This window comes from Solanum stenotomum, chromosome 2 (assembly GCF_019186545.1).
Source record: "Solanum stenotomum isolate F172 chromosome 2, ASM1918654v1, whole genome shotgun sequence".
NCBI classification, from domain to species: Eukaryota; Viridiplantae; Streptophyta; class Magnoliopsida; order Solanales; family Solanaceae; genus Solanum; species Solanum stenotomum.
In genome coordinates this window covers 56,032,249-56,057,290 of record NC_064283.1, presented here as the reverse complement: position 1 = coordinate 56,057,290, position 25,042 = coordinate 56,032,249, and the positions used below count along the sequence as shown (strand labels likewise).

At 31.3% G+C, this 25,042-nt stretch overlaps 5 protein-coding genes and 1 pseudogene across 5 annotated transcripts in view; 4 read left to right on the top strand and 2 right to left on the bottom strand.

Moving 5' to 3' along the window:
- Positions 1-6,005: 6,005 nt before the first annotated feature.
- Positions 6,006-7,229, top strand: LOC125856742 (protein CYSTEINE-RICH TRANSMEMBRANE MODULE 13). The gene is made up of 3 exons (XM_049536368.1): positions 6,006-6,177; positions 6,583-6,688; positions 6,920-7,229. Exons 1-3 carry the CDS (start codon positions 6,147-6,149, stop codon positions 6,963-6,965), a joined length of 183 nt encoding a protein of 60 aa, XP_049392325.1. The 5' UTR covers positions 6,006-6,146; the 3' UTR covers positions 6,966-7,229.
- A 322-nt stretch (positions 7,230-7,551) lies between these two features.
- Positions 7,552-11,545, bottom strand: LOC125856722 (uncharacterized). Its single transcript, XM_049536345.1, has 3 exons — positions 11,250-11,545; positions 8,362-8,626; positions 7,552-7,971 (listed from the first exon to the last, which is right to left on the bottom strand). The coding sequence occupies exons 1-3, from the start codon at positions 11,500-11,502 to the stop codon at positions 7,737-7,739; spliced, it is 753 nt and encodes a 250-aa protein (XP_049392302.1). The 5' UTR covers positions 11,503-11,545; the 3' UTR covers positions 7,552-7,736.
- Positions 11,546-12,169: 624 nt separating this feature from the next.
- Positions 12,170-14,049, top strand: LOC125856701 (lycopene beta cyclase, chloroplastic). The gene has a single exon (XM_049536321.1). It carries the CDS (start codon positions 12,480-12,482, stop codon positions 13,980-13,982), a length of 1,503 nt encoding a protein of 500 aa, XP_049392278.1. The 5' UTR covers positions 12,170-12,479; the 3' UTR covers positions 13,983-14,049.
- Positions 14,050-18,925: 4,876 nt separating this feature from the next.
- On the top strand, positions 18,926-20,646 carry LOC125856720 (uncharacterized). Its single transcript, XM_049536343.1, has 2 exons — positions 18,926-19,154; positions 19,929-20,646. Exons 1-2 carry the CDS (start codon positions 19,005-19,007, stop codon positions 20,571-20,573), a joined length of 795 nt encoding a protein of 264 aa, XP_049392300.1. The 5' UTR covers positions 18,926-19,004; the 3' UTR covers positions 20,574-20,646.
- Positions 20,647-22,115: 1,469 nt separating this feature from the next.
- Positions 22,116-23,636, top strand: LOC125856124 (uncharacterized; annotated as a pseudogene).
- Positions 23,637-23,767: 131 nt separating this feature from the next.
- Positions 23,768-25,042, bottom strand: part of LOC125856725 (DNA-directed RNA polymerase V subunit 5A) — a 6,460-nt gene continuing 5,185 nt past the window's right edge. Inside the window, exon 4 of the mRNA XM_049536347.1 lies at positions 23,768-24,105. Within this exon, the coding sequence (XP_049392304.1) occupies positions 23,980-24,105 (126 nt within the window). The 3' untranslated portion in view covers positions 23,768-23,979. The remainder of the gene's footprint in view (positions 24,106-25,042) is intronic.

Sequence of the window (25,042 nt, the reverse complement as noted above, 5' to 3'; positions counted from 1 at the left end):
ATAGATATTTTGTGAATTTTGTTAATGTACGAAGTATGAACAAGAATTATTGAGTTTACGTGAATTTCCACCTAGTGATGAATATATATAACTTAAACATTTCATTTTTAGGTACCTAATTTCACTGATTATGATAAATATGATTTATAGTTATCGTTTAAATAATTTAATAGTATAAAAATTAGTTATATACTTCAAAATATCAAATGGACTATTTTTTTTTCAACCAATAATTTTCTTGTCTACTAGTATATTATATCCCACCTCCCAACTTCCTCCTTGCATTTTCTTGCTGTCACACCGAAAAGGAATTATTAAATACAATTTATTTTAAATATATTTAACATATCAAAATAATTGATTTAAAAAACTTTCTTTTTTTTCCTTGTTGATCTTAAATTTTTTAATCTAAAATCATGTGCATGAAAGATTTTCAAGAATGGATGTTATTTGGCTTCTTGTATATGGTGGGGTTAGATGTCTCTTCAATCCTTTTTAATATATGTAATTTAATTTTATTTTAATCATGTATACTATGCTATTAGAATCATGATTGGCTTTAATTTATTATTTTCTAATTCTAATAAAGAAACGTATAATTATGAAAGACATGATTTGATATTAGAAAATTAATATTGGTTTGTCTCATATATTCAACATTGAGTGTGGTTACACGACATAATTTGTTACACATATATACCTTATTTAATTAATTAATTCTTGACCTAGGTATATAATATACTTTTTCGACAGAAGATAATATAATTTTTCGATCGAAGAATTAGTCAAAAAATTAGATAGCAAGGCATACGAGTTGAAAACATGAAATGTGATCTTGTAGCATTTAGAGCATATGAAAGGGTATTTAATTTACAGAATCTTTTGATTTAGCTTAAATATATAATGTTAATTTGTAACTTTATTTACTTTATAACCCAAACCTAAATCAAGTTGGGATAGATAAAATGTAAATTGATCTTTAGCATGAAGATACACTATATAATCTTTCTGAAAAAAATATAAATCTTTTATAAGAATGTCAAAGTTGCAAGGTTTTAATATAATATGATCTTGGATGATATAACTAATTACTTTTACACAATATATTCGATTTTTTTGCTTTAATTTGAAATTAATTAGTAATTCCAAGTTTTGGAACTTTGATGTTTCCAAGAGGCAAAATAATATTCTTTTTGAATTTCATAGTGTAATAAAAAAAAGTGGTACTTAGCTGGATTTCATTTCATCTAGTTCTTCATAGTTGACCATCCAAAGTGGAACATAAAAATAATTAAGGATATAAAAATTCCCAATTTTATATATAAATATATATATATGTATATATATAAAACAAAAGGTAATAATAGACATCACTAGAAATCATCACTTCGAAAAAACGACAATCTGATGAATTTCTGATAAAATATCTGATTGGAAATTGATGAATTTCTAATAACGTAAGTTCTTTATATTTTCTAAATATATAAAATTTCAATTGCAATGAAGAGGGACTAATGATTTATAATCATAACAAAGTGCTATTAGCAAAGGTTGATAAATTAAGATGGCCCATGTGACTTAATATAATATTAATTAAGCAAATAAAAATTAATTAATGATACTAGTAGAACATAATCCAAATCTTTCAGGTGACGTTTGTTGTAACTTTTTATTTCTTCTACTTTTTTCTTCAGTCACAATCCCTACACTTTTTGGACAATGGTGAAAAAACACACATAGTAAGAAAATAATATTACAATAATAAATAAAATATTATAAAATAAAATAAAAGAATCGAGAAGAAGATTTGGGGTTGACGTATATGGATTTCGGAATTAATTAAGATTAGATTAGATTACTTATATTAAAATAGATTGAGTTTTTCAAAGTGGGAGTCATTTTTTTCTTTTTTGTTTTATTATATGCTTTAATTTTTGTTGAATATATGAGTAGTCAAGTTGGCAACATGTCTGAAGTGATGGCACAATGACAAATTCCATGATATCTCATTTTGTTGCTTTTTGTCTCTTATTTTTTTTTTCCTTTTTATTACTCCCTCCATCTCATATTAATTGATCATCTTACTAAAAATAATTAATTATCTCATATTTCCTCTGTCCCTATTTAGCTGTCTACTTTTGAATTGACACACTTATTAAGAAAACAAAGATTGATATAGTGAGTGTACCATTTTACCCATATTAATTATGAAGTGGATTAATTAAATATTTAAAATTTTCAAGAAGTTCTACCTTTTTCAAAACTAATTAATTGATGGAATAATAGGTAAAATGAATTGTCCTTTCTTGATTTGTCAAAATGGACAAGTAAAAAAGAAAAATTGGATAAGTAATTGGGGACATAAAAAATATTAGTTGTGCACCTTTCTAAATCAAGAAAGCATTAATTTAACTTTTTATATATTACCTTTGTAATTAGTTCTTTTCTAAGTGTTGAGTTTCCATTATATATCCAAACATTATTTAATTAAAAAACAAAGAAGGTGAAAATTATCTATGAACAAACGGGCCCTTAGCTACTTTATCTTTTTCAATTATGTGATTTTATATGAAGTACGAAAATCAAATTATTTAATAGGTGTAGGGATATTATATCATTGAAGATTTAAAAATAAGGTTTTTAGAAGCTTAACATCTTGTTCGGATGGTTGTTACTCGTTGTATTGTATTATATTGTTAGTTTAAATATAATGTTTATTTTGATGATTACTTAAATTTTATTGTATCATATGGTAATCCATCATTAGATAACGATGAACATACTCATTTTATATAACAACTGATTTGGTGTGATCACGTCATTATTTAAATATAATTTTCATCTCATTTTATCTTTATTTATTATTCAATTATTATATTTTATCTATTATCCTACCTTTTCATAATAGTTCTACACCGTATCCTACTTATCTTGTAGGTTTCTCACTCAAATTATGAATGTGTGACATTATATATGTAACGATGAAAAACGATACAATTTATTCAAATATTGTATTCATTAAAACAATATAGTACAATACAATGAATATAACTTACCCGTACCGGATATTTACACCAAGCCAATACATGCATGCCTTGTGTTTAAATTTATAGTTCATTTTACTTCATTAAATCACATAATAATGGAAATTGTATTTGTTTGATGAAAACACCCGATACGGATAATACGATATATTATGAAATACTACATAATAACCATGTAAGTTCAAATTTTATATCATTGTCCTGAAATATAATTTTTGTGTAATCATCGATCATTCTTTTTTATTTTGTTGAGCTGTTTAAAAAATTGATAAGATTTGTCTAAATTTCATTATCCACAAGTTATGACGGTGAGTCATAACTTTGGTACAATCTTTATTTTTTGATTTTGTTAAATTATTTACAAGTTTTGTCAGATTAGTAAAATTTATTTGTCAACGATTGTTCATAAATTATGATGATGAATCTTCGAAGGCAGAATTTATAAATTTAAAATTATAATTTTTACAAGTTACTAAATTTTAAAATAATAATTCCTAGATAATCAATTAATTTCTTAAGATAACTATAAATTTAAATCAAAATTATTGAGTTTGATCGAACATGTACCTTTATTCTAATTCTGCCCCCTGCGGGTCGCCGGGTCTTAATGGTCTTAGGTGGGAGAATTGGCAGCCCAACTTGGGAAATTGAACCAATTATTTAGGCCCATTATTTAGTGGCCCAGGCCCGTACTGATCCGGTAAGTATGGAAACTGGTTTTGTCTCACCAAGCCCAACAAGGCCAATTGAAGATGAAACTTGAAAGCATATGAGTAGGGCGAATGAAGAGCAAAAGGAAGGTTGGGTGTTTGTGGGGCGTGATCATTCGGCCTCTAACAGGACGGGGCAATACTCTAGATTTTTCTTAATTGCTGAAATGAATGGATCAGAAAGAAACTTGGTTCTTTATTTTCAAATGGGGGGGAGGGAGAGTGAAGGTCATAAGAAAAAATTATCCTATGGGCTACGGATAAGGAAGAAGGGGAAAAAGTCTTATAATCTATCTCGATGAGTTTAAATGATAAAGCAGATATACAAGCTACATGTATCTATGTGTTTTATAGCAGTGAGCCTTTTCAACAAATACTTGACATACATATATCATATATGATATACATACAACATATATTATTAGTGTTACTTTCCTCATACATATAACATACCCTTCACATAAAATTGATATATCATACAATTGGTTTGCACATGCATTAGATCCAGTTAAACACACATATTGTTGATATCTTCATATACATATACATACATTAATTAAGCTTTTGCTTGAAAAACATATAATTAAAATCAAATACTGTTTTAACTCGATCTCAATTAAGATTAAATAACCTATGTGCAACTATAATGCATTTTTATCAGGTGTGAATACAGTATATTATGTGATGATATCAGTTCACACTTGAGAATATAGACCATCTCAACTCATTAGATTGCATATTAAACCCACTAACGATTCTAATTCAAGAAAAATGATTTTTTTTCCTAATATATTCCACATCTACTAATTCTATAAGAAGTCACAATCCATTAATAAATGCATTTTTGAAAAATTATTCATTAAGGAAACAAATCCAAAGTGTTTCAACCACAATTTTCAATGAAAATGACTTGCCAATAAATTATGATTGTACAAACCGAAGATTCGAACATTCACTTGGAACAAATTAAGTAGTTCCTTGTTAGTTAAGCAATTGTGGACCCGAGATCGATCCCCTCAATATTTTTCTGATTTGAGCCTGTCACATAAACTTGCTTAGTGCGGTTTACATTCCCTGTCTGACTGTCACACAAAGGGAGGTTTACTCAGTGCGCACAAAGTGCTCAGTGTTCACTCGAAGGTTAGAGGTTGTAGCAGAGATTGCGGGTTATCCTGGAGTTTTAAACAAAAATTATAAACTTTTTTCATGCACTTTTATATGAGATTAATCAAATTAGGATTAATTAGTTTAGATTAATGTGTTCCTACACATACAAACTTAAAAATTGAAATAAACTTTGAGAAAATGTAAGTTGCAAAGGTAGTTATTAAAGAAAAAAGATTTGCAAAAAGGGAAAACCGTGTTACCTTTGGAATCTTTTGATGTTTTAACATATATATTTTTGAGAATATATTCTTTTTACTTTTTATATCACTTAAATTTTCATATATAAACACAATTATTCTTTTCCCTTTATAAAAGCAATCAAAACATGTAAAGTTGAAAACAATTTTCGAGATCATTTTCACTTTGTATACCTCTTTCATTTTATTAACTAATTTTAAAATATTTATTATCTCTCTTTGAGGATAACTTAATGAACAAGGCTAGAGAATATATAAAACACATAGGTTAGGTTAAAGGATAAACACTTTTTAATTTTTAATAAAAAATCTCGAATTTAAGCTCAAAATATGGAGTTGTCTTTGCTAGAAAATATTTTACTTCAATATAAAAAAAAATTCAACGTAAATTTAAATTTAATCTACCATCAATATATAGGAAGCAGGTAGAACAAGAAATTTCTAAATCAATTATACAAAAATTTGGAGATAGTAATACAAAACTCCTGTTGGTGTAAGCGTGTGTCCAATCGACCAATGAAGCGAATTAAAATCATAAAAAAATGAAATTCAATTCTAATCGAGATAAAAACATAACTTAATTTCAAAACAATATCTACTAATACAAATATAAATATAAAATAATTAATATCTAATAAACTGACTCAAACATTATAATTATAATTATTATTGAAAAAGAAATTGCTATTGAAAAGCAAGTGATATAAAGGTGACAAAAAATTCTCATCTTTCAAACCGACTTGATCCATATGATCTCATTTCTTTTTGACAAATAAAAACATGTGGGGCCACCAATAAAAAGTTTCTAAAAAATAATTTTAAAAAATGGAATATGTTGGCTTCTAATTTCCTTTAATTTTGATCTTCATCCATCTGAAAACTATATATAAAAGGTGCTATTTGCTAACTAGTTCTCAACATATAGTATTTTCCATATATTTACATACATTGATCAGTTTTATTTACTTGACATATAGGATATAGTACTCTTCATATACTTCTTTCTTTTTTCTTTTGTTCATTTCAATATGCAAAATCAACAAAACCAACCTCCTTCAGGTAATGAAGTCAAAAATTTATGTTCAATATTTAATATACGTATTTTTAGAAATTCATGTTCAATATTTAATATAAATAAATCTAAGAAGTAGTCTATGATATTTGATCTTATATACACACACTAAAAGATTATGGAGGGATGAATAAAGTTCGATCTTCCTCTACCGTGAATTTTAGGTTTTGTGTTCGAGTTTTGAAAATGGAAAAAATCCTAATAGGGTTATTAGTACGAGGATGTAACTCGTAATCCCTTTAATAGAGCTTACGTGTGTAGGTGGATTCTGAATACCTATGATCAAATGAAAAAAAAAAAGATGGTATAATTTTTCGATAAGTTAAGGATGTTCTACTGATCACTCTTCGTTGATGGTAACTTCTTAATTTTGTTGTGTTTTGGTTTTAAAGGTTATCCTACAGAATCTACACCACCACCAACTGAAAAGAAGAACAAGAAGATGAAGTGCTTCCCAAGAAGTAAACCAAAAGGAGAAAGGGGCTTCATTGAAGGATGGTAATTAAGTTTTCTTAATATTCATCACATGTTTTATTTTACACTATATCGGTTTGATAACTTAATATACGTTGACTATATAAAACATCTTTAGTACTATTAGGTCATCCAAAAAGATATTTGTGCGTATTTATTCATAAAAATGTGAGATCTGTTATCTTGAAAATAACTGTGTTACATGCGACGATAAATAAAGGTGATCTCAAGAAATTTGGTTTTGCTTTTTTGCAGCCTATTTGCACTATGCTGCTGTTGGGTATGTGAAGTGTGCTTTTGATTGAATATTTAGGATTTGGACCTATATGAAGGAGTCCATAATGAGTTCACTTGGTGTTGATGTATTTAACTAGTGATGTATTATATACTTATGTTTTTCACTAAATTATAGTATAATGTGTGATGTGACACACTGTATATTAATTAATTAATAATAAGGTGTGTTATTTTTCTTTCTATTTGTTTTGTATGTTTTTGAGGTCTGAAGAATTGTTGTTGTGTAAACAATCCTTGAGATAATACAGTTCTTGTTTTCCTTTCTTTACATACTTCTCTTTTTCTCTCTTTAGAATTGTTGCAATAAATGAAAAGGCGCTAACTAGAAATAGAAAGTGCTTCAGAAAACGCCTATGTTAACTTCTTACTGACAAACATAACTAGATGTTGATACTCAATTAGTAACATTGGCATATCTACATAAAGGAGAAAGAAAGGTAGAGAGACTGTTTCTGATAGACCTCAGCCAAGTAATATCAGCTTGGTAGAAATACTAACTAAAGAACCAAAAGAGTAAGCCATATGAATGTTTTACCTGGCACTTTCTATTATTGACCTGCAAACTTTAATGAAAACACAGAAAGGGAGAATTTAGGAAGTTGAGCAGTTTCTTAGGATAAAGATTACTAATGGAATACCAGTTTATTGTAATACATAGGTTGGGCAGAAGAAAGCTTAGGACAAAGTTCATATAAGTTGTAGAAACATCACTAAACTGAAAAACACTAAGAGTTGGTACAAAAGCTACGACGCTGTACAGAATCTAGCAGATTTTCTAAGACATGTACTGTCTAGATGCCCATCCGGTGTCATGTCTACCAATCGAGTAGGCTGACGGTGGCATCTGCGACAAGTGGAGGGGATCTGGTTCAATTCCATAATCAGTCAGTGGCCTGTGCTCTAAAATCTCATCATGCTTTTGAACAAATTCAGGGATCTCAAGCTCTCTTTTCTTTATGTCGTCCCAAAGGTATTGCAGTCGACTAACATACTTTACTTTCCAATACAAGCTACACCAAAAGAAAACAGTGTATAGTAAATGTCCTTCACATTTCTCTCAAATGAAGGAAAGAAGATGCTGCTAAAAGAGAGGAAGAGTGAAACCAGAAGCAACGTCTACATAACAGTAGCAAAAAACGCTTCAAGATCATTGTACCTGAATGCATTTGGGAAATATTTACATGTTACGGGGGTTAGCTACAAGATGAGTTGATCGGAAATTGATGCAAGTACTATGGTCTATCGTACATGTCCAATGGAAAGACAAATGATTATGGTTTCGACTAATCAACCAAAAAATGTAATTAAAATTCATGCAATCTCGACTAAACATGCAAGGGGGAAATGTGAGGTCTACAATTACCATGTGCAGAGTTTTAACTAACGAAGAAACTACTTACCCTCCACTCAGGAAAAATCTGCCTAGGGTTGCAAGAACAAGCCTTGACCGGAGCCCAGGATGCACAAAGTATACAGCCTGAAGCCTGTCCTTATGGTCAGAAGGTAGCTCTTCGTAGATCCACCTCAAGATGGTCAATCCAGGGTTGTTATCCTCCTTCTGAACCGTACTATGCATGTAGACAATACAGAATGGCCCCTCAGGCAGCTCCGTGCAAATTTTGTTAAAGACATACTTTTTCAGCCGCTCCGCACTTATAACTAGAGCTGCGAAATATTGTTGACATAGTTGTTTTATATATTTTTCAAGCAACAAATAGAAAGGGAAACAGGAACAAAGAAACATGAGATGGAATATCATTTGAGACAATGAAACAGCAACCACGAATAAGTTCACAAACTTTTTCAGCCGCTCCGCACTTATAACTAGAGCTGCGTATTATTGTTGGCATAGTTGTTTTATATATATTTCAAGCAACAAACAGAAAGGGAAACAGGAACAAGAAACATGAGACGGAATATCACTTGAGACAATGCAACAGCAACCACGAATAAGTTCACAAACTTTTTCAGCCGCTCCGCACTTATAACTAGAGCTGTGTATTATTGTTGACATAGTTGTTTTATATATATTTCAAGCAACAAACAGAAAGGGAAACATGAGATGGAATATCACTTGAGACAATGAAACAACAACCACGAATAAGTTCACAAACTTTTTCAGCCGCTCCACACTTATAACTAGAGCAGCGTATTATTGTTGACATAGTTGTTTTATATATATTTCAAGCAACAAATAGAAAGGGAAACAGGATCAAAGAAATATGAAATGGAATATCACTTGAGTTTTCTTTTACAAGGTTAATCACAATGATTATATCAAAACTTGCATCAACTAAAAAAGAATATTTTGTCCAAGTATTCTCGAAATCTCCCGAGAAGCAAGACAGAGATGTCATCACAGTGAATAACAAAAAGCTAAACGACTTAGCTTAGAGGGGTTAACATCACGCTTTGGAAAGGTCTCCCATCCATGCATATGTATTTGTCCAACTTTGTATGGTCTGAGACTATTGTTTATTCAATCATCTCATGTCTATAATCAGTACTCTTTTGCGTGGAAGAAATAAACAGCTGAAATCAATGTAATGGAGTTGAAGCAAGAGGGCTATAGGAACCAATGAGGAGAAGAAAAGGCCAAGGCATCTACTGTTTTTCACATGATTGAAGAATAATGGAGGCAGCATTATTGCCTTGCAGCAATTGTAGCATCACAAATGACCTCAATGACGAACTCACGCAGGCAAATCCAATAGAAATCTATTTTCGGGTATTTTGAAGAGTTAAAGCAATATAACCTGGTAAACAGGCCTATAAGAATCAAACAAGAAGCATTCTAGTTAATTCTTAAAATGGTATCTCTCCGCGTAAATGTCACCGATATAACTGATAACCTAAAAAGATTTGCTCCGAGTCCATTTTCCTTACTTGATAGGTCATCCTTGAATTTTATGATGACCCATCTTATGAATCTACGATTTGTTCAAGCAATAGTAAGAGCACTTCAAAAGGAGTTACACCACTTGATTGACTTGATATTCATTCAAATGTTTGATAGGCTGCTGAAGTGAATACATACTTTGGATGTGCGCTGACATCACAGGCTTACATCGTGTATTCTTCCATCAATACATCAAAATAGCCATTGGAACAAATGCAAAACATAAAGGAATGTAGGAAAATAGAGCTCAAACACTAAAGTAGCTTTCATTTAAGGTGGCAAGTGCAAAGGCAGAAACATCATGGTAATCCATTTACTCGATTACATCCATCAAGACTATCATAACTGACTAATTCAGCCTTATTTAGTTGTTTAGAAAGAAAAACCTAACAAAACAGATAGTAAACTCAAACAATGTTGAGGAGAAGGTTTATCAGATACTAGACACAGCTGAAGGTCAAGGTCTCAAAGTAAGCTCCACGGCAATAGTGCCACAGAAAAACATGACCAAAACAGTGACATAAGATGCATGGGAAATACTACCAATCAAACAGGTTAGTATTTGTTTCCATTACAACAAAAAACAACAACTAAGATAGTTTCAAGAACGGAAATCAACAGTTGAGATAGTCAGAAGACTCCATCAAAGTGAATCCCAGATAACCATATCACCAAATGACTCTATCTTAAAGCTTTTAACCAAATATTGAACATAACCAAACCAGTGCAGGTACACCATTTGAGCTGAACTTAAGCTAAAACACACCAACAACCAAAAAAAAAAACAAGGAAAAGTAGATAATCACCAACTGAACTCCATGCAGCCACTACTCAATGTATTTGATATTCTTTACATCCCACTTTAGTAACCACCTATGATTCTCCATCCCAGAACGAACAAAGGGGTTCGGAATCCAAGGGCAAAGCATCCAACTTTCATATAAATTTTTAAACTTCCCAAATATTACAAACAGAAAGAGTAATATTTCATTACAACTCAGAAAATTTCAAACAGGAACCAACAGTTGAGAAAGCCAGTAGAGAACATCAAAGTGAAGCCCAGATAACCATATCACCTAAAGACTCAATTTTTAAGCTTTCACACAACTATTGAACATATTCACACACCAACCAATACAGGTACACCATTGTAGCTCTACAGAAGCTAAAACACACATACACAACTATTACACAACATACTTAATTTTATGCAGCCACTACTCAACTATTACAAATTCTTAACATCCTACTTTAAATTAGTAAATTGCTCATAAAACTGAACAAACAGAAAACAATAATCTTGAAACAGAATATATTACTAATTGCCAAAATTGGTCAGTAATATTTAAGTAAACTTAAGATAACTGATATGGGGTTTTGAGAAATTACCCGGAAAGTATTTTCCAACAATACGAAAGATCCGATTACCCAATTTGTCAGATCCAGATTCAAGGCGTAAGAACTGCAGTGAATCAAGATGAGCAAAATCTTGTTCCTCAGAAGGAGGAGAGTCAGAAGTGCAATCATACCAGCTGTCTTCAGGTTCTTGATGGGTCAAAAAGGGTCGGGCATCAATACCAAGATCCGATGCCAGCACCAACACTGAGAAATCGTCTTTACTGCTGGTACTTGAGCTTCCCATGTTTATCACCACACACACAAAAGTAAGTGTATCGACTTACACTAATTTTAACTATGATGTTAGGTGAGCTCTATAGAAAACGATTTTTTTATATTTTATTCTTTTTAAACTTTATGTTATTGATATGGTATCATTGTTAAATTTTATGTTGTTGTAGTGAGGAAAAGTCTGATTTTATGTTATACTAATTGTATGGTTACCCTCTTCTTTTATGTTTTCTCATATTTATTTAACTTTTTTATGATAGTTTTATCTCATATATTTTATTTTTTTGAAGTTTATTTATTTTTTAAGTTGTTGATGTGTAAAATATATAATGATGAATAACGATATAGTCTATCTAAATATTGTATTCATCAAAATAAAGTATAAAATCGTCTAACACTAGTAGTTCATCTATTTTAGTAATTTATTTGTATGATTTTAATTTAATATAAAAAAAAAATCTTTTTTTATAATTGGTACACTCTTTTTGCAAAGAGAAATACCTTGGACCAAAATAATTGTCCTTTCCATTTTTATCTTTAAATATCACTTTTTTTTTTTTTGGGCTAAAATGAGAGTAGACATGTGTCAGAATTTCAATGGTGGTGTTATGACCACATATTGAGGTGCTCAAAGAAGAGTCTACCACATATTGAGGTGCTCAAAGAAGAGTCTACTGTACACCACAAGTAATATGCAACAAACAAGAAAATGGAAACTGTTCTCTCTTCACTTGCTGTTTACATGGTGAGCAATCAACTCTTTTTCCTTTTCAGATATAGAAATACTTAGTATATATCTATACCCTTTTCATTCTTAGTTCTCTATTAGTTTCTGTAATTCTTTAAACTGTTTAAAGCTTGATTCTTTTACATGTTCTGCTTCATTTGTGTTGAAGATTGGGGAACTTTCTTGAATCCAGCTTGAAATTCAAGATTATAGGACCCCATTTGCAGTTTTCTTGAGATAAATCATTACCCTGTTGGAAAAAGATGGATACTTTGTTGAAAACACCAAATAACCTTGAATTTCTGAACCCACTTCATGGTTTTGCTGTTAAAGCTAGTACCTTTAACTCTGTGAAGCCTCAGAGATTTGGTTCTAGGAAGTTTTGTGAAACTTTGGGTAGAAGTGTTTGTGTTAAGGCTAGTAGTAGTGCTCTTTTAGAGCTTGTACCTGAGACCAAAAAGGAAAATCTTGATTTTGAGCTTCCTATGTATGATCCTTCAAAAGGGGTTGTTGTGGATCTTGCTGTGGTTGGTGGTGGCCCTGCAGGGCTTGCTGTTGCACAGCAAGTTTCTGAAGCAGGACTCTCTGTTTGTTCAATTGATCCAAATCCTAAATTGATATGGCCTAATAACTATGGTGTTTGGGTGGATGAATTTGAGGCTATGGACTTGTTAGATTGTCTAGATGCTACCTGGTCCGGTGCAGCTGTGTACATTGATGATAATACGACTAAAGATCTCAATAGACCTTATGGAAGGGTTAACCGAAAACAGCTGAAATCGAAAATGATGCAGAAATGCATAATGAATGGTGTTAAATTCCACCAAGCCAAAGTTATAAAGGTGATTCATGAGGAATCGAAATCCATGTTGATATGCAATGATGGTATTACTATTCAGGCAACAGTGGTGCTCGATGCAACTGGCTTCTCTAGATCTCTTGTTCAGTATGATAAGCCTTATAACCCTGGGTATCAAGTTGCTTATGGCATTTTGGCTGAAGTGGAAGAGCATCCCTTTGATGTAAACAAGATGGTTTTCATGGATTGGCGAGATTCTCATTTGAAGAACGATGCTGATCTCAAGGAGAGAAATAGTAGAATACCAACTTTTCTTTATGCCATGCCATTTTCATCCAACAGGATATTTCTTGAAGAAACCTCACTCGTAGCTCGTCCTGGATTGCGTATAGAAGATATTCAAGAACGAATGGTGGCTCGTTTAAACCACTTGGGGATAAAAGTGAAGAGCATTGAAGAAGATGAACATTGTCTAATACCAATGGGTGGTCCACTTCCAGTATTACCTCAGAGAGTCATTGGAATCGGTGGTACAGCTGGTATGGTTCATCCGTCCACCGGTTATATGGTGGCAAGGACACTAGCTGCAGCTCCTGTTGTTGCCAATGCCATAATTCAATACCTCGGTTCTGAAAGAAGTCATTCGGGTAATGAATTATCCACAGGTGTTTGGAAAGATTTGTGGCCTATAGAGAGGAGACGTCAAAGAGAGTTCTTCTGCTTCGGTATGGATATTCTTCTGAAGCTTGATTTACCTGCTACAAGAAGGTTCTTTGATGCATTTTTCGACTTAGAACCTCGTTATTGGCATGGCTTCTTATCGTCTCGATTGTTTCTACCTGAACTCATAGTTTTTGGGCTGTCTCTATTCTCTCATGCTTCAAATACTTGTAGATTAGAGATAATGACAAAGGGAACTGTTCCTTTAGTAAATATGATCAACAATTTGTTACAGGACAAAGAATGAATGCGAGTTATTCGGAATCTTGCCCAATTTTACATAGCCTATATTAATACATCAGTCTTTTGCTCAAGTTATTTGCTTTATAAGCATTTCTTTTCACTGTTTTTATACTTGCTCCATCCCTCACATTTGATCATCATCATCAGCAGCATGAGTACTTGTGCTTAGATCTTTATTTGTTGTTTCGATCTTTTCAACAACTGTTAGCAAATTGTTGCGTAAAACTATACGTGCTATTCCAACTTTCCAGCTTGAACCTTTGATTGTTTCACCAATCTTGAGCTCAACAACATCTTCTGCATTATTAGCAGCAACTCTTGTTTTTTCCTCAAAACTATTCAACAGTAGCATGAAGAGATTCGAGCATTTTAGCAATTTGACCTCAAATGAGTTTTGGATTTCTCTGCTGAAGTTGCTCTGGACTCTGGAGTGTAGAGGATTTAGTTGAAGATATCAAATACTCACTCTCAACTGTTTCAATAAAGTTTAAGTCAAAATATTAGCTTAGAACTCATATTTTATCTATAGTATATGGTTGGTTATCTTTTCGCCATTGCTTGCATGACTAGTGATCAATCCGACTTGATACTATTCCCTAGTCATCATTGGAAGTTTAGTTGGTGCCTATGTTAAGATAGTGATACCCCTAACAGTTTTTAAATCTTGATTTCGCCTCTGATTATAATAATTCGTGTTTTGAAAGGTTCTTTTTGAACGAGCTAGCCATCACAAAACACCATGAGAATTTATGTGGTGAGGTCAAGTCTTGAGAGATTTATGCCAAGTAGGGGTATACATAAGTCGGTTTGATTTGTTTTTTCATTAAAAAAAAAAACTAAATCAACTATATCAGTTTATTAAATCTAAAAACCAAATCAAACTACATAAAGTCAGGTTTTTCTGATTTCGGCTTTAGTCGGTTCTTTCGAAATTTCTTCAATTTTCGGTTTTTTCAGGATTTTACAACTATACAGTGTTTGAAAAAAAGATCAAATATATTTTCACTTACCTGTGTGATAAGCTGAACTTTTAAAATGTTAAATCAATAGAAATCTTCGAAAAGACCGTAAAATTCATATGAGTACAAAATACTTTTATTGAAATATCAATGTTTATTATGTTAAATTAATAAGATTAAAGGTTATAGTCAAACTGAATACAAAAGAAAATATTTACAAAGTAAACTGTTAACTCCAAATTTGAAAAACTATAACAATTTAATTGTAACTTTCGGTTTTAATACAAAATAAAATATTTACAAAATTTTACGAGCCCAAATTTGAAATAATATATCTAAACATTTAAAACTATAAACTAACTAAAAATATATTAACAAAGTATATTATAAATAATATTTTTTTATCTATAAATAAAATTATATATATATTATGTCGGTTTGGTTTGCCTCGATTTAACTTTTTTCTTTTAATATCAAACCAAGAGTGGTCGGTTTTTTTTCAACGGCAAACCAACCATATCAAACCATAAATTAATTTTTTTTTATTTAATTTAATTCGTTGATTCGATTTGACTTTACAATTTGACTTGTTCACCCCTAATGCCCAGTGCTGTGCGCTCCAAGAAGGCCTACTCAAATGTTTGGTGGGCTCACAAAATTTTCTTTTGTTGGGCTCCAAGATACCTTATACGTGGATTATTTTTCTTTTCAATGTAAAAGTAGAAAGTTGACATCTCTCTTTTTCTTAAAAATAATAATATATTATTAAGTATAAATTATAGGAACCACATATTATAAGTACTAAATAACATCTTATCCCTTCTAGTTTTTTATTTACCAAAAATCCCTTAAAAATAATGTTTGCGGGATACATAGCGTTGTGCACGGGATACATTAGGTTTGATACATTCCACATAGCGGGATACATAGCGTTGTGCATGGAATACATTAGGTTTGATACATTCCACATAGCGGGATACATAGCGTTGTGCACGGGATACATGCGAGATACATAGCGTTGTGCACGAGATACATAGCGTTTGATACATTCCACATAGCGGGATACATAGCATTGTGCATGGGATACATGCGGGATACATAGGTAAAATAAGAGATTTTTGAAATTTTTGAAATAAGTAGGGATAAATGGATATTAAGGTAAGTAAAGGAGTGTAGTTAAGTAATTTGTCCTATTATTAATCACATAAAAACCAATTGTTTTCTTGGAGGTAAATATTTTATTCATAAATATAAAAGCTTTTTAATTTCACTACAAGAAAATATGTAAGAAGACACCTTCAATATTAACTAGGTCCTAAATAGACATTAATTAAATAAATACCTAATAAATCCTAAACAACTTAGGATTTCTAGTCCAACTTTAAATTATTATATTTGAGTTTGAGTTATTTACGTTTTCCTAATTCTTTTATGATTTGGTTAGCTTATTCCGGTAATCCTACATATACACATAACTTGCCTCCAAATTAAGGATTGAAACATATCGCTCTAAGGACTAATTCTTTCATTCAAAATTAATTAAGATCATAATTAAATTAACACTCTAATTGTTTGTTTATTGACACTAATTAGGAATATGATAGTCCCAGTTCGATGCTTCACTTGCGGGAAGGTGATCGGATACAAGTGGGACGAATATCTTGAAATTCTCCAAGCTGGCTACGAAGAAGGCGAAGCACTTGATCGGTTAGGTTTGGTTCGATATTGTTGTCGAAGAATGTTGATGACACATGTTGATTTCATTGAAAAACTTCTCAACTATAACACATTAATCGAGGAGGAGGAGGAGGTGAAGACGACTCAATAATAAAATTGATAACTAGGTTTGTTAGGGTTTTGCTTTGATTTTTTTAACCATATTTTAAGTTTTTTTTTTTAAGGAAAGTCAAAATATTACTGCAAATTTTTCCTCTTCATATTTGGTTTATTCTTTTCTTAGAGAAAAAATTTGAAACTCTATAAATTGAAGACATGTTGTTTACACAATTTTGTTTATGGCTATGCTTTTAATTAGTTTTTTTTTTTAAATTATGTAGGTCAATTGGTCATATTCATATCATATAATAATATTATGTCTTTTAGTATAGTTTACCGTATAATTTTATATGTCGTCTAATTTATCGATATATGATTTGCAATTGTAAACTTTCGTATGACGTCCTAATTGATTTTGAATCCAACAAAATTAAGACTTTTAGACTGAATTATAATTTTAGCTTTTAAACTAGATAACAATATTTAAATATTCAATTTAGAGAGTCTGTTTTCAATACGAAGTTTTTCAAAGCAACATCATAGCAAAAATGTGATAGTAAAATAGTTGGATATAAAGCAAAGCAAATAAAAAGAAAGAAAAAATATGGAACTTGTTAAAATTAGCAATTTATGTATGAAAAATAACTATAGTTTAAAAATATTTTTTTAAAAAACAATATAGTAAACCCCTCTCTTCTTTCTCTATGTACCGTCTTTTTATGTTTTTTTCTCTCTCATTTCGATAAGAAGAAATTCATTGAGAACTTGTATTTTCATTTTAATTATATTTGTATCTAATGAATACAGTTATATTTCGAATACAATTTGACACAAAATACATAAAAAAATATAACGTAAAATAAATATAAAATACAAAATAAATATAAAATACAATCCTCTCTCCTCTCTCGATCTCACTCGCTTTTTCCTTCTTAATACTTATTTATTAATTTGATATAAATCAATTTATATTTTTTCTCTAAAATTCGTGAAAAATACATTCTTTCATCTTTCTCTCAATTAAGATCTCGCTGACCTCTTTTTATTATTATTCATAATTAAGCAAACTATAGCTATAGAATGCATAAAAGTTGTCGTTTTTGAAAGTTTCCTAATAAAGAAATTGATTATTCTCTGTATTACTACATCCATCTACTTTAATTTGTCATGATTTCCTTTTTTAGAATCAAACAATAAAAAATTTGACTAACATTTTATGATGTATTTTTTCATCATATTGATATGCAAAAATTGTAATTTATAGTATTTTCATATAGTTTTTGAAGATCTAATTTTTTTGTTTAAAAATGTTGAATTAATGTAATCTTAATTAACTTTGAAAATAAATCAATTTGACTTTCAAAAAGTTCAATATAACAAATAATAGTGGACGGAGAGTGTAATAAATACTTCATGTATGACGTAACCAGATTCGTCTTTTACCCCCTTTCATGTCCCCAAGGCATTTACTCGTTTGTCTTCTTTGTTTGTTTATTATTTTCTTTTTTTAAAAAAAAAAAAATTGATCTCTTTGGTATGAAGCGTTTGGTTTATATATATATATATAAAGCTATAATTTAATTCGAATTAAAATAACTTTAATTTGATTTTGATTTTTCCTTTTTTAATTTGATTTTTTTCATTCGATTACATCAATAATTAATAAATAAGTTTGGACCTCTTAAATATACTTTTTAATGTATAAATCAGAAGTAAAATTTAAAATACAATATCTAAAAATATATTAATTATAGATGTTGAAACATAACTATAAAATAAATCATAATGAAAATCAATAACCTAAAAATGAAAAAAATGATTAACTCCAATTTAATTCTAAATCTAAATATTTTATGTATATATTATCCATAACCAAACCGAACAACATAAATTATAAAATCTAAAATTAAACCAAAAAAAAAAAAAACCCAATCTAAATTAATATTGAATTTGATTTTTCGATTCAATCCAAATAGCACACACCTTTGAATAAAATTCAATCCCTTTGGTATAAGCATTCTTCCCTTTAATTTAATACGCTTATAAAATTAAAAAAATTAATATTATTAATATAAAATATTTTTAGCTTTTAATAGGTTTTATACTAATCTGAATTAGTCAAATCAATATAGAATATGGGTGTTTTTGTCAAAGCCACCGATGAAAGGCAAAAAGCAACACGCAACACCAAGCAAAATGCTAATTTTCTTCTTCTTTCTACTTGATCTAAGCATATATTAAAGGGATCAATGATTTAAAATAAATGTTGTTCATCATTAACTAAAAAAAGAATGGCAAATTTGTTCATTAAGCAAGCACAACAATACTCAAAGGGTAGGCCAAGTTACCCTCAAGAATTGTTCAATTTCATTGCTTCTAAAACACCTTCTCATGATCTTGTCTGGGATGTTGGTACTGGTAGTGGCCAGGCTGCTCAATCTGTAAGTCTCTATTTCTCAAAAGTTTCGTTAAGGGTATTTTTTTTAACTACAAAAAGTAATATCTAACCTACCTTATTCAGGGAGGGTTAAAATAAAAAAATTACTAGATAAAAAAAGAAAATTTGTATTAACTATGCTACATGTTTATTCTCTTATCGGTGAATATTCTAACTCTACCCTGAAGATATATATGTACAATGTAATTTTCAGGCGAAAGAGTGTTCAATTGACGGATCTTTCATGGGCTAGAATTATGAGTATTTTTTTTCTTTTAAAAAGAATGACTTAGTTTGATTTGGTACAGAATTTAAAAAATTATATTAAATGTATCAAAATGTGCTTTAATCTTATAGTCTTAAACATGTCACGTGAAAAACTAAAATTAAAGTATTATTAAAAAGGAAATTTAGATCATTCATTTTGAAACGAAGTGGGTATAATATATAGTTTCATAGGAAACAGTAACAGTAAAGTGCTCTGTTTCTTTAGATAGTGACATAATGTTTTTCTCTTTTTCCAAAATAGTCCATCTGGAAAAACAAGAAATTTAGCACCCTGTTCCATGACATGATTTTTCTATTTAGTCTGTTCTAAATAGAACGTCACCTTTCTATATTTAGAACTTCTGTTCATTTTAGGCCATCATAACATAAATTTCATTTACGTGTCAAACTCCGCTACATAAATTGAAACAGAGGAAGTACTTAAGTAAGTGTTCAATAACATTCATCACTTAGTTGTCCTAACTTGCTCCAAAAATATTGTTTTCCTCAGTTGGCTAAGCTTTACAAGAATGTGATAGCTACAGACACAAGTCCAAAGCAGCTTGAATTTGCAGCAAAGGTTCCGAATGTTCGATACATATGTACCTCTCCTAAGATGTCAAAATCCGAAATTGAAACCAAAATAGGAGCAGAGTCAAGTGTAGATTTGGTAACAATTGCTCAAGCAATGCATTGGTTTGATCTTCCAACTTTTTATGAACATGTTAAATGGTTACTCAAGAAACCAAATGGAGTAATAGCAGCATGGTGTTACACTACACCTGAAATAAACTGCTCAGTAGATGCAATATTTGATAAATTTTACACTAGTGATACTGGACCTTATTGGGAATCACCAAGAAAATTGGTTGATGAAAAGTACAAAACAATTGATTTTCCATTTGAGGCTATAGATGGTTGTGATCATAATGGACCATTTGAGTTCAAGATTGAGAAAGTTATGGACTTGGATTCTTATTTTACATACTTGAAGTCATGGTCAGCTTATCAAACTGCAAAAGAAAAGGGTGTTGAGTTGCTAAGTGAAGATGTTGTTGAAAAATTCACAAGTGCTTGGAATGAAGATGGAAAGAGTGAGAAAAAAGTGACTTATCCAATTTACTTGAGGATTGGAAAAGTTGGAAATTTGGATTGAAAGTGTAATCAATACAATTAGTTATGTGCACTTGGTCATCCATTTATTTTGTATTCTCTCTTGGTTGTTATGTATCTTTTAATAATAAATCATCTTAGTATGAAGATGGAAAGAGTGAGAAAAAAGTGACTTATCCAATTTACTTGAGGATTGGAAAAGTTGGAAATTTGGATTGTAAGTGTAATCAATACAATTAGTTATGTGCACTTGGTCATCCATTTATTTTGTATTTTCTCTTGGTTGTTATGTATCTTCTAATAATAAAGCATCTTAGTACAAATTAATACATCTACTTGCACAATGCATTTGCAAAAATAACTACTCTTCACCTTGCATGCATCATTCAACAACATCATATCTAGTCCTAGAAAGTGGGGTCTGGGCAGTGGGGAAGTTAGAGTGTATGTAGACCTTAATTACTACTATATTTATGAGGTAGAGATGTTGTTTCCAAAAGATCCTCGGCGGAAGCAAATTAAAACAGTAATTTAAAAAAATGGTAGTGGAGAGAAGCATGACAACTAATAGCAAAGCAGTACGGAACATATATGAAGGAACCATAACAACAACAACAAGGGTGTGATTATCTAAACACATGATCAATAGGTGATATCAAATATCAAAAGTCAAAGACTACATAAATAGGCTAATACTACGATCACCACGATGATTTATACTACCACTAAGCCAAATATATGAGTAGGCTAGTAATAAGACAGCTCTTAACTACCTACTAACCTTCTACCCTTATCCGCGACCTCCATATTCTCATATCTAAGGTCATATTCTTGGAAAGTTGTTGATGTGTCATATCATGTCTAATCACTTCTCTTCAATACTTCTTCCGCTTATCTCTGCCTCTCCTCAATCCTACCATATCCAACCTCTCACACCTGCACACAACGGCATCCACTCATCTCCTCTTCACATGCTTAAATCATCTCAGTCTCCCTTCCCTCGTCTTATCCACCACAAAGGTCACTCCTACTTTGTATCGAATATCTTGATTCCTTTATCCTATCGCTCCAAGAATATCCATACATCCATCTCAACATCCTCAATTTTCGCCAGTTGCATTTTATGAACCTAGGAGTTCTTGACAGGTACCTTCTTGTTACACAAAATGCCGGATTCAATCTTCCACTAGCATGCAAAATGATAGATCTTTAATTTGATTTCATTCTAGAATTTCTAAATGAACAAAGAAGAATAACATTTTTAATAGAAAAATCTCACTTTACAAGCAACAAATAAAGTTTCCAAATCTAGTTTTTCTCAATCAAAACCACCCAAACAAGTCTTAAATGATCAATATGACTTGTACAAAGTTTTCAAACATAAAATTGAATAATTTAGTCCAAATTAAGTATTAAGTGTTTGGGTTGGTACAATAGTACTCCAGTCCACTAATCAAATGCAAAGAGCAATATACAACAACATGGGAGTTCTTTAATTTTTGTCCTTCCCACATGCTCAGCATATATAAAAGGGAACAATAATGTCAAATCTTCATCATATCAGAGAGTTTAAAAAAAGAGAGACTAAAAACGAATGACAGAATTGTACATTAAGCAAGCACTAATGTACTCAAAGGTTAGTCCAAGTTACCCTGAAGAATTGTTCAATTTCATAACTCCAAAGACACCTTGTCATGATCTTGCTTGGGATGTTGGCACTGGTAGTGGCCAGGCTGCTAAATCTGTAAGTCTCTCTTTCTCCTCTCATATGGCTCAATCTCATTGACTTCTTCGTGTGTTATTGTGGCACAATTAAAACTTTTTGTCATTTGCTTATCCGAGTTATTACTATATATGTTCTATTGGAAAATGGTCAAACATCGCAATGTATGCTGCTTTTCGTCCAGTTTTTGTGACAGTATTTTCTTATTAGTTTTTAAGAGATAGAACGTCACCTTTCTATATTTGGATATACTTTATTTTTTTAACGTCATCCTTCATGGCATTATAGCCACATATATGTCGCGATAAGTTTAACACCACAAGTACCAAAAGTCTTTTTTCTTTCTTTATTAAAGTGTGTGACAACAAAGTCAGGTACATAATTGAAATAGTGGGAGTACTTAACAAAGAGTAAAAAGAATATGTATCCTTTTCTCTACCAAACTACTTTTTTTCTTGTCCTAAATGCTCTCAAATTGTTATTTTCCTCAGTTAGCTAAGTACTACAAGAATGTTATAGCCACAGACACAAGTCCAAAGCAGCTTGAATTTGCAGCTAAGGTTCCGAATGTTGTTCCAAACCTAGCCTGTTGATTTTTGCTGAAGAAGTGCTAATGGTATCATTGAAAATGATAACATCTTACCATGCTTCGAGATCGTGCCCAGCACTCTCCTACTTTCTCTTTGATAACGATGTTCTAATATTATATAATAGCCATAAACGGAATCTTAAGGATATATACATACCTCTGCCAAAATGTCAATGTCCGAAATCGAAAGCAAAATAGGAGCAGAGTCAAGTGTAGATTTGGTCACAAGTGCACAAGCAATGCATTAGTTTGATCTTCCAACTTTCTATCCACAAGTAAAATGGCTACTCAAGAAACCAAATGGAGTAATAGCAGCATGGTGTTACACTATGCCACAAGTTAACAACTCAGTGGATACAATTTTTGAGAAATTTGACATAGTTTCTGGACCTTATTGGGAATCTCCAAGAAAAGTGGTGGATGAAAAGTACAAAACTATTGATTTTCCATTTGAGGCTGTAGATGGTTGTGATCATAATGGACCATTTGAGTTCAAGATTGAGAAAGTTATGGACTTGGATTCTTATTTTACATACTTAAAGTCATGGTCAGCTTATCAAACTGCAAAAGAAAAGGATGTTGAGTTGTCAAGTGAAGATTTTGTTGACAAATTCACAAGCGCTTGGAATGAAGATGGAAAGAGTGAGAAAAAAGTGACTTACCCAATTTACTTGAGGATTGGCAAAATTGGAAATTTGTATTGATAATAAAATGAAATCAAGCACTAATAGTTGTATGGTCAGATGTTGAATTACCTTAATCAATTACTTCGTGTATTTATTTCTTTATATCTTCGAATCCTCCTAATGAAAAAAAATCTGGCTTCTCAACTTGTTTGTTCAATCTTTTCTTTTATTAATTAAAAATGATCGATTTTTAAAAATTTAATAGTAAGTAAAGACAATCTTGGCTGGCAGCAACAATATACTAAAATATTACCTACAAGCTCTTCATTTGAACTAAGGTTGAGAAGGGAGGAACCCCAGGGGTTGAGGAAGAGGGAGTTCAGGAAAAAGTTTAAATTGCCTGTTGTTAACAGAACCAAGATATGGTAAGTTAGCTAGGCTGCTTGCTGCAGACTCATTCAATCGTACGACAGAACAACACTTCTACATAGGATACATTTACATAGTTGCATCACCAGACACAGCGATAAGTAACATGTGTCTCGATGATTTCACTGCTGTATGTGACCTTCACCACCTGTCCCTTCTCAAGTCCATAGTACCGAGCAATTGCATCCTTCTGGGACATCCGCGGCAGCTGGAAAACATCAATACAATAACAATACTCAGACAAAACGAAACTGCATTGATAATGTTTGAAGAAAGAGTGGTAGATTGAAGTGCATATATAGCCTTATGAACTATGGATTTCTGCTGGAGAGAATGATCAGCAACAATACCATTGGTCAGCATAAGATGAACGCGGAAACCTGTCTCTACAAGTAAGGTCCTAGATATTGATTCTGATAAGTAGTGTGAGAGAGACAGGGCAAGTAATGCTTCCCATTCATTAAATAAAAAAAGGCAGCAATCTATAAGTACCTAAACTAAAAGTTTTAGAACAGCATTTAAGTCATTTCACCCTCACAGTAAAGGGATAACGACGAACATAAAGCAATTTTTTTTAAAGTAATGCAGAGAAGTCACCAACACTGGTCTGCTACATTAAATTACCAATCTTTTCCCGAAAAGACAAGTACTAGAAGGCTCCTGTTATTCACCTCCTTAAAGACAACACTATTTTTTTTTTTTGAAACTGGTAAGGTTGTATTCTTCAGCATTAAGGGCATGCTGGCCACCACCAAAAAGTGTCAATTACAAACTTCCTATCAAATCTACAATCTGATCTGTATCTACCATACACAACTGTTTACACCAAAAAAGTAGAGATACTATACAATTCCATTTGACCTTGTGTATGGAATAGGATCTATTGTCAAAACATCTACTGTTCCTTTCCTTCCAGATTGACCACCATATACATGATGGTATTAACCTCCACCATCTCTTCTGGCTCTTGGTACCCCCTCTCCTTACCCAGCTCTTCAACACGTTTGATGTACGTTCTGGCATTGTCCAATTCAGATTTGAGATGCTAAGGAACAAATTCCAGATTTGAGCAGTGTAATTACAGTGCAAGAAGAGGTGGCTGTTAGTTTCACTTGTCAAATTGCATAAAAAACACCTAGGGACCA

What these genes read in the sequence shown, in the direction of transcription:
- LOC125856720 (XM_049536343.1), top strand. Translation starts at nt 19,005, where the DNA reads ATGGCAAATTTGTTCATTAAGCAAGCACAACAATACTCAAAGGGTAGG. An exon ending in GTGGCCAGGCTGCTCAATCT is followed by an intron (nt 19,155 to 19,928) that starts GTAAGTCTCTAT and finishes TGTTTTCCTCAG; the next exon opens with TTGGCTAAGCTTTACAAGAA.
- LOC125856701 (XM_049536321.1), top strand. Translation starts at nt 12,480, where the DNA reads ATGGATACTTTGTTGAAAACACCAAATAACCTTGAATTTCTGAACCCA.
- LOC125856742 (XM_049536368.1), top strand. Translation starts at nt 6,147, where the DNA reads ATGCAAAATCAACAAAACCAACCTCCTTCAG. An exon ending in ACAAAACCAACCTCCTTCAG is followed by an intron (nt 6,178 to 6,582) that starts GTAATGAAGTCA and finishes TTGGTTTTAAAG; the next exon opens with GTTATCCTACAGAATCTACA. An exon ending in AGGGGCTTCATTGAAGGATG is followed by an intron (nt 6,689 to 6,919) that starts GTAATTAAGTTT and finishes GCTTTTTTGCAG; the next exon opens with CCTATTTGCACTATGCTGCT.
- LOC125856722 (XM_049536345.1), bottom strand. Translation starts at nt 11,502, where the DNA reads ATGGGAAGCTCAAGTACCAGCAGTAAAGACGATTTCTCAGTGTTGGTG. An exon ending in TGTTGGAAAATACTTTCCGG is followed by an intron (nt 8,627 to 11,249) that starts GTAATTTCTCAA and finishes AATATTTCGCAG; the next exon opens with CTCTAGTTATAAGTGCGGAG. An exon ending in AGATTTTTCCTGAGTGGAGG is followed by an intron (nt 7,972 to 8,361) that starts GTAAGTAGTTTC and finishes CTTTTGGTGTAG; the next exon opens with CTTGTATTGGAAAGTAAAGT.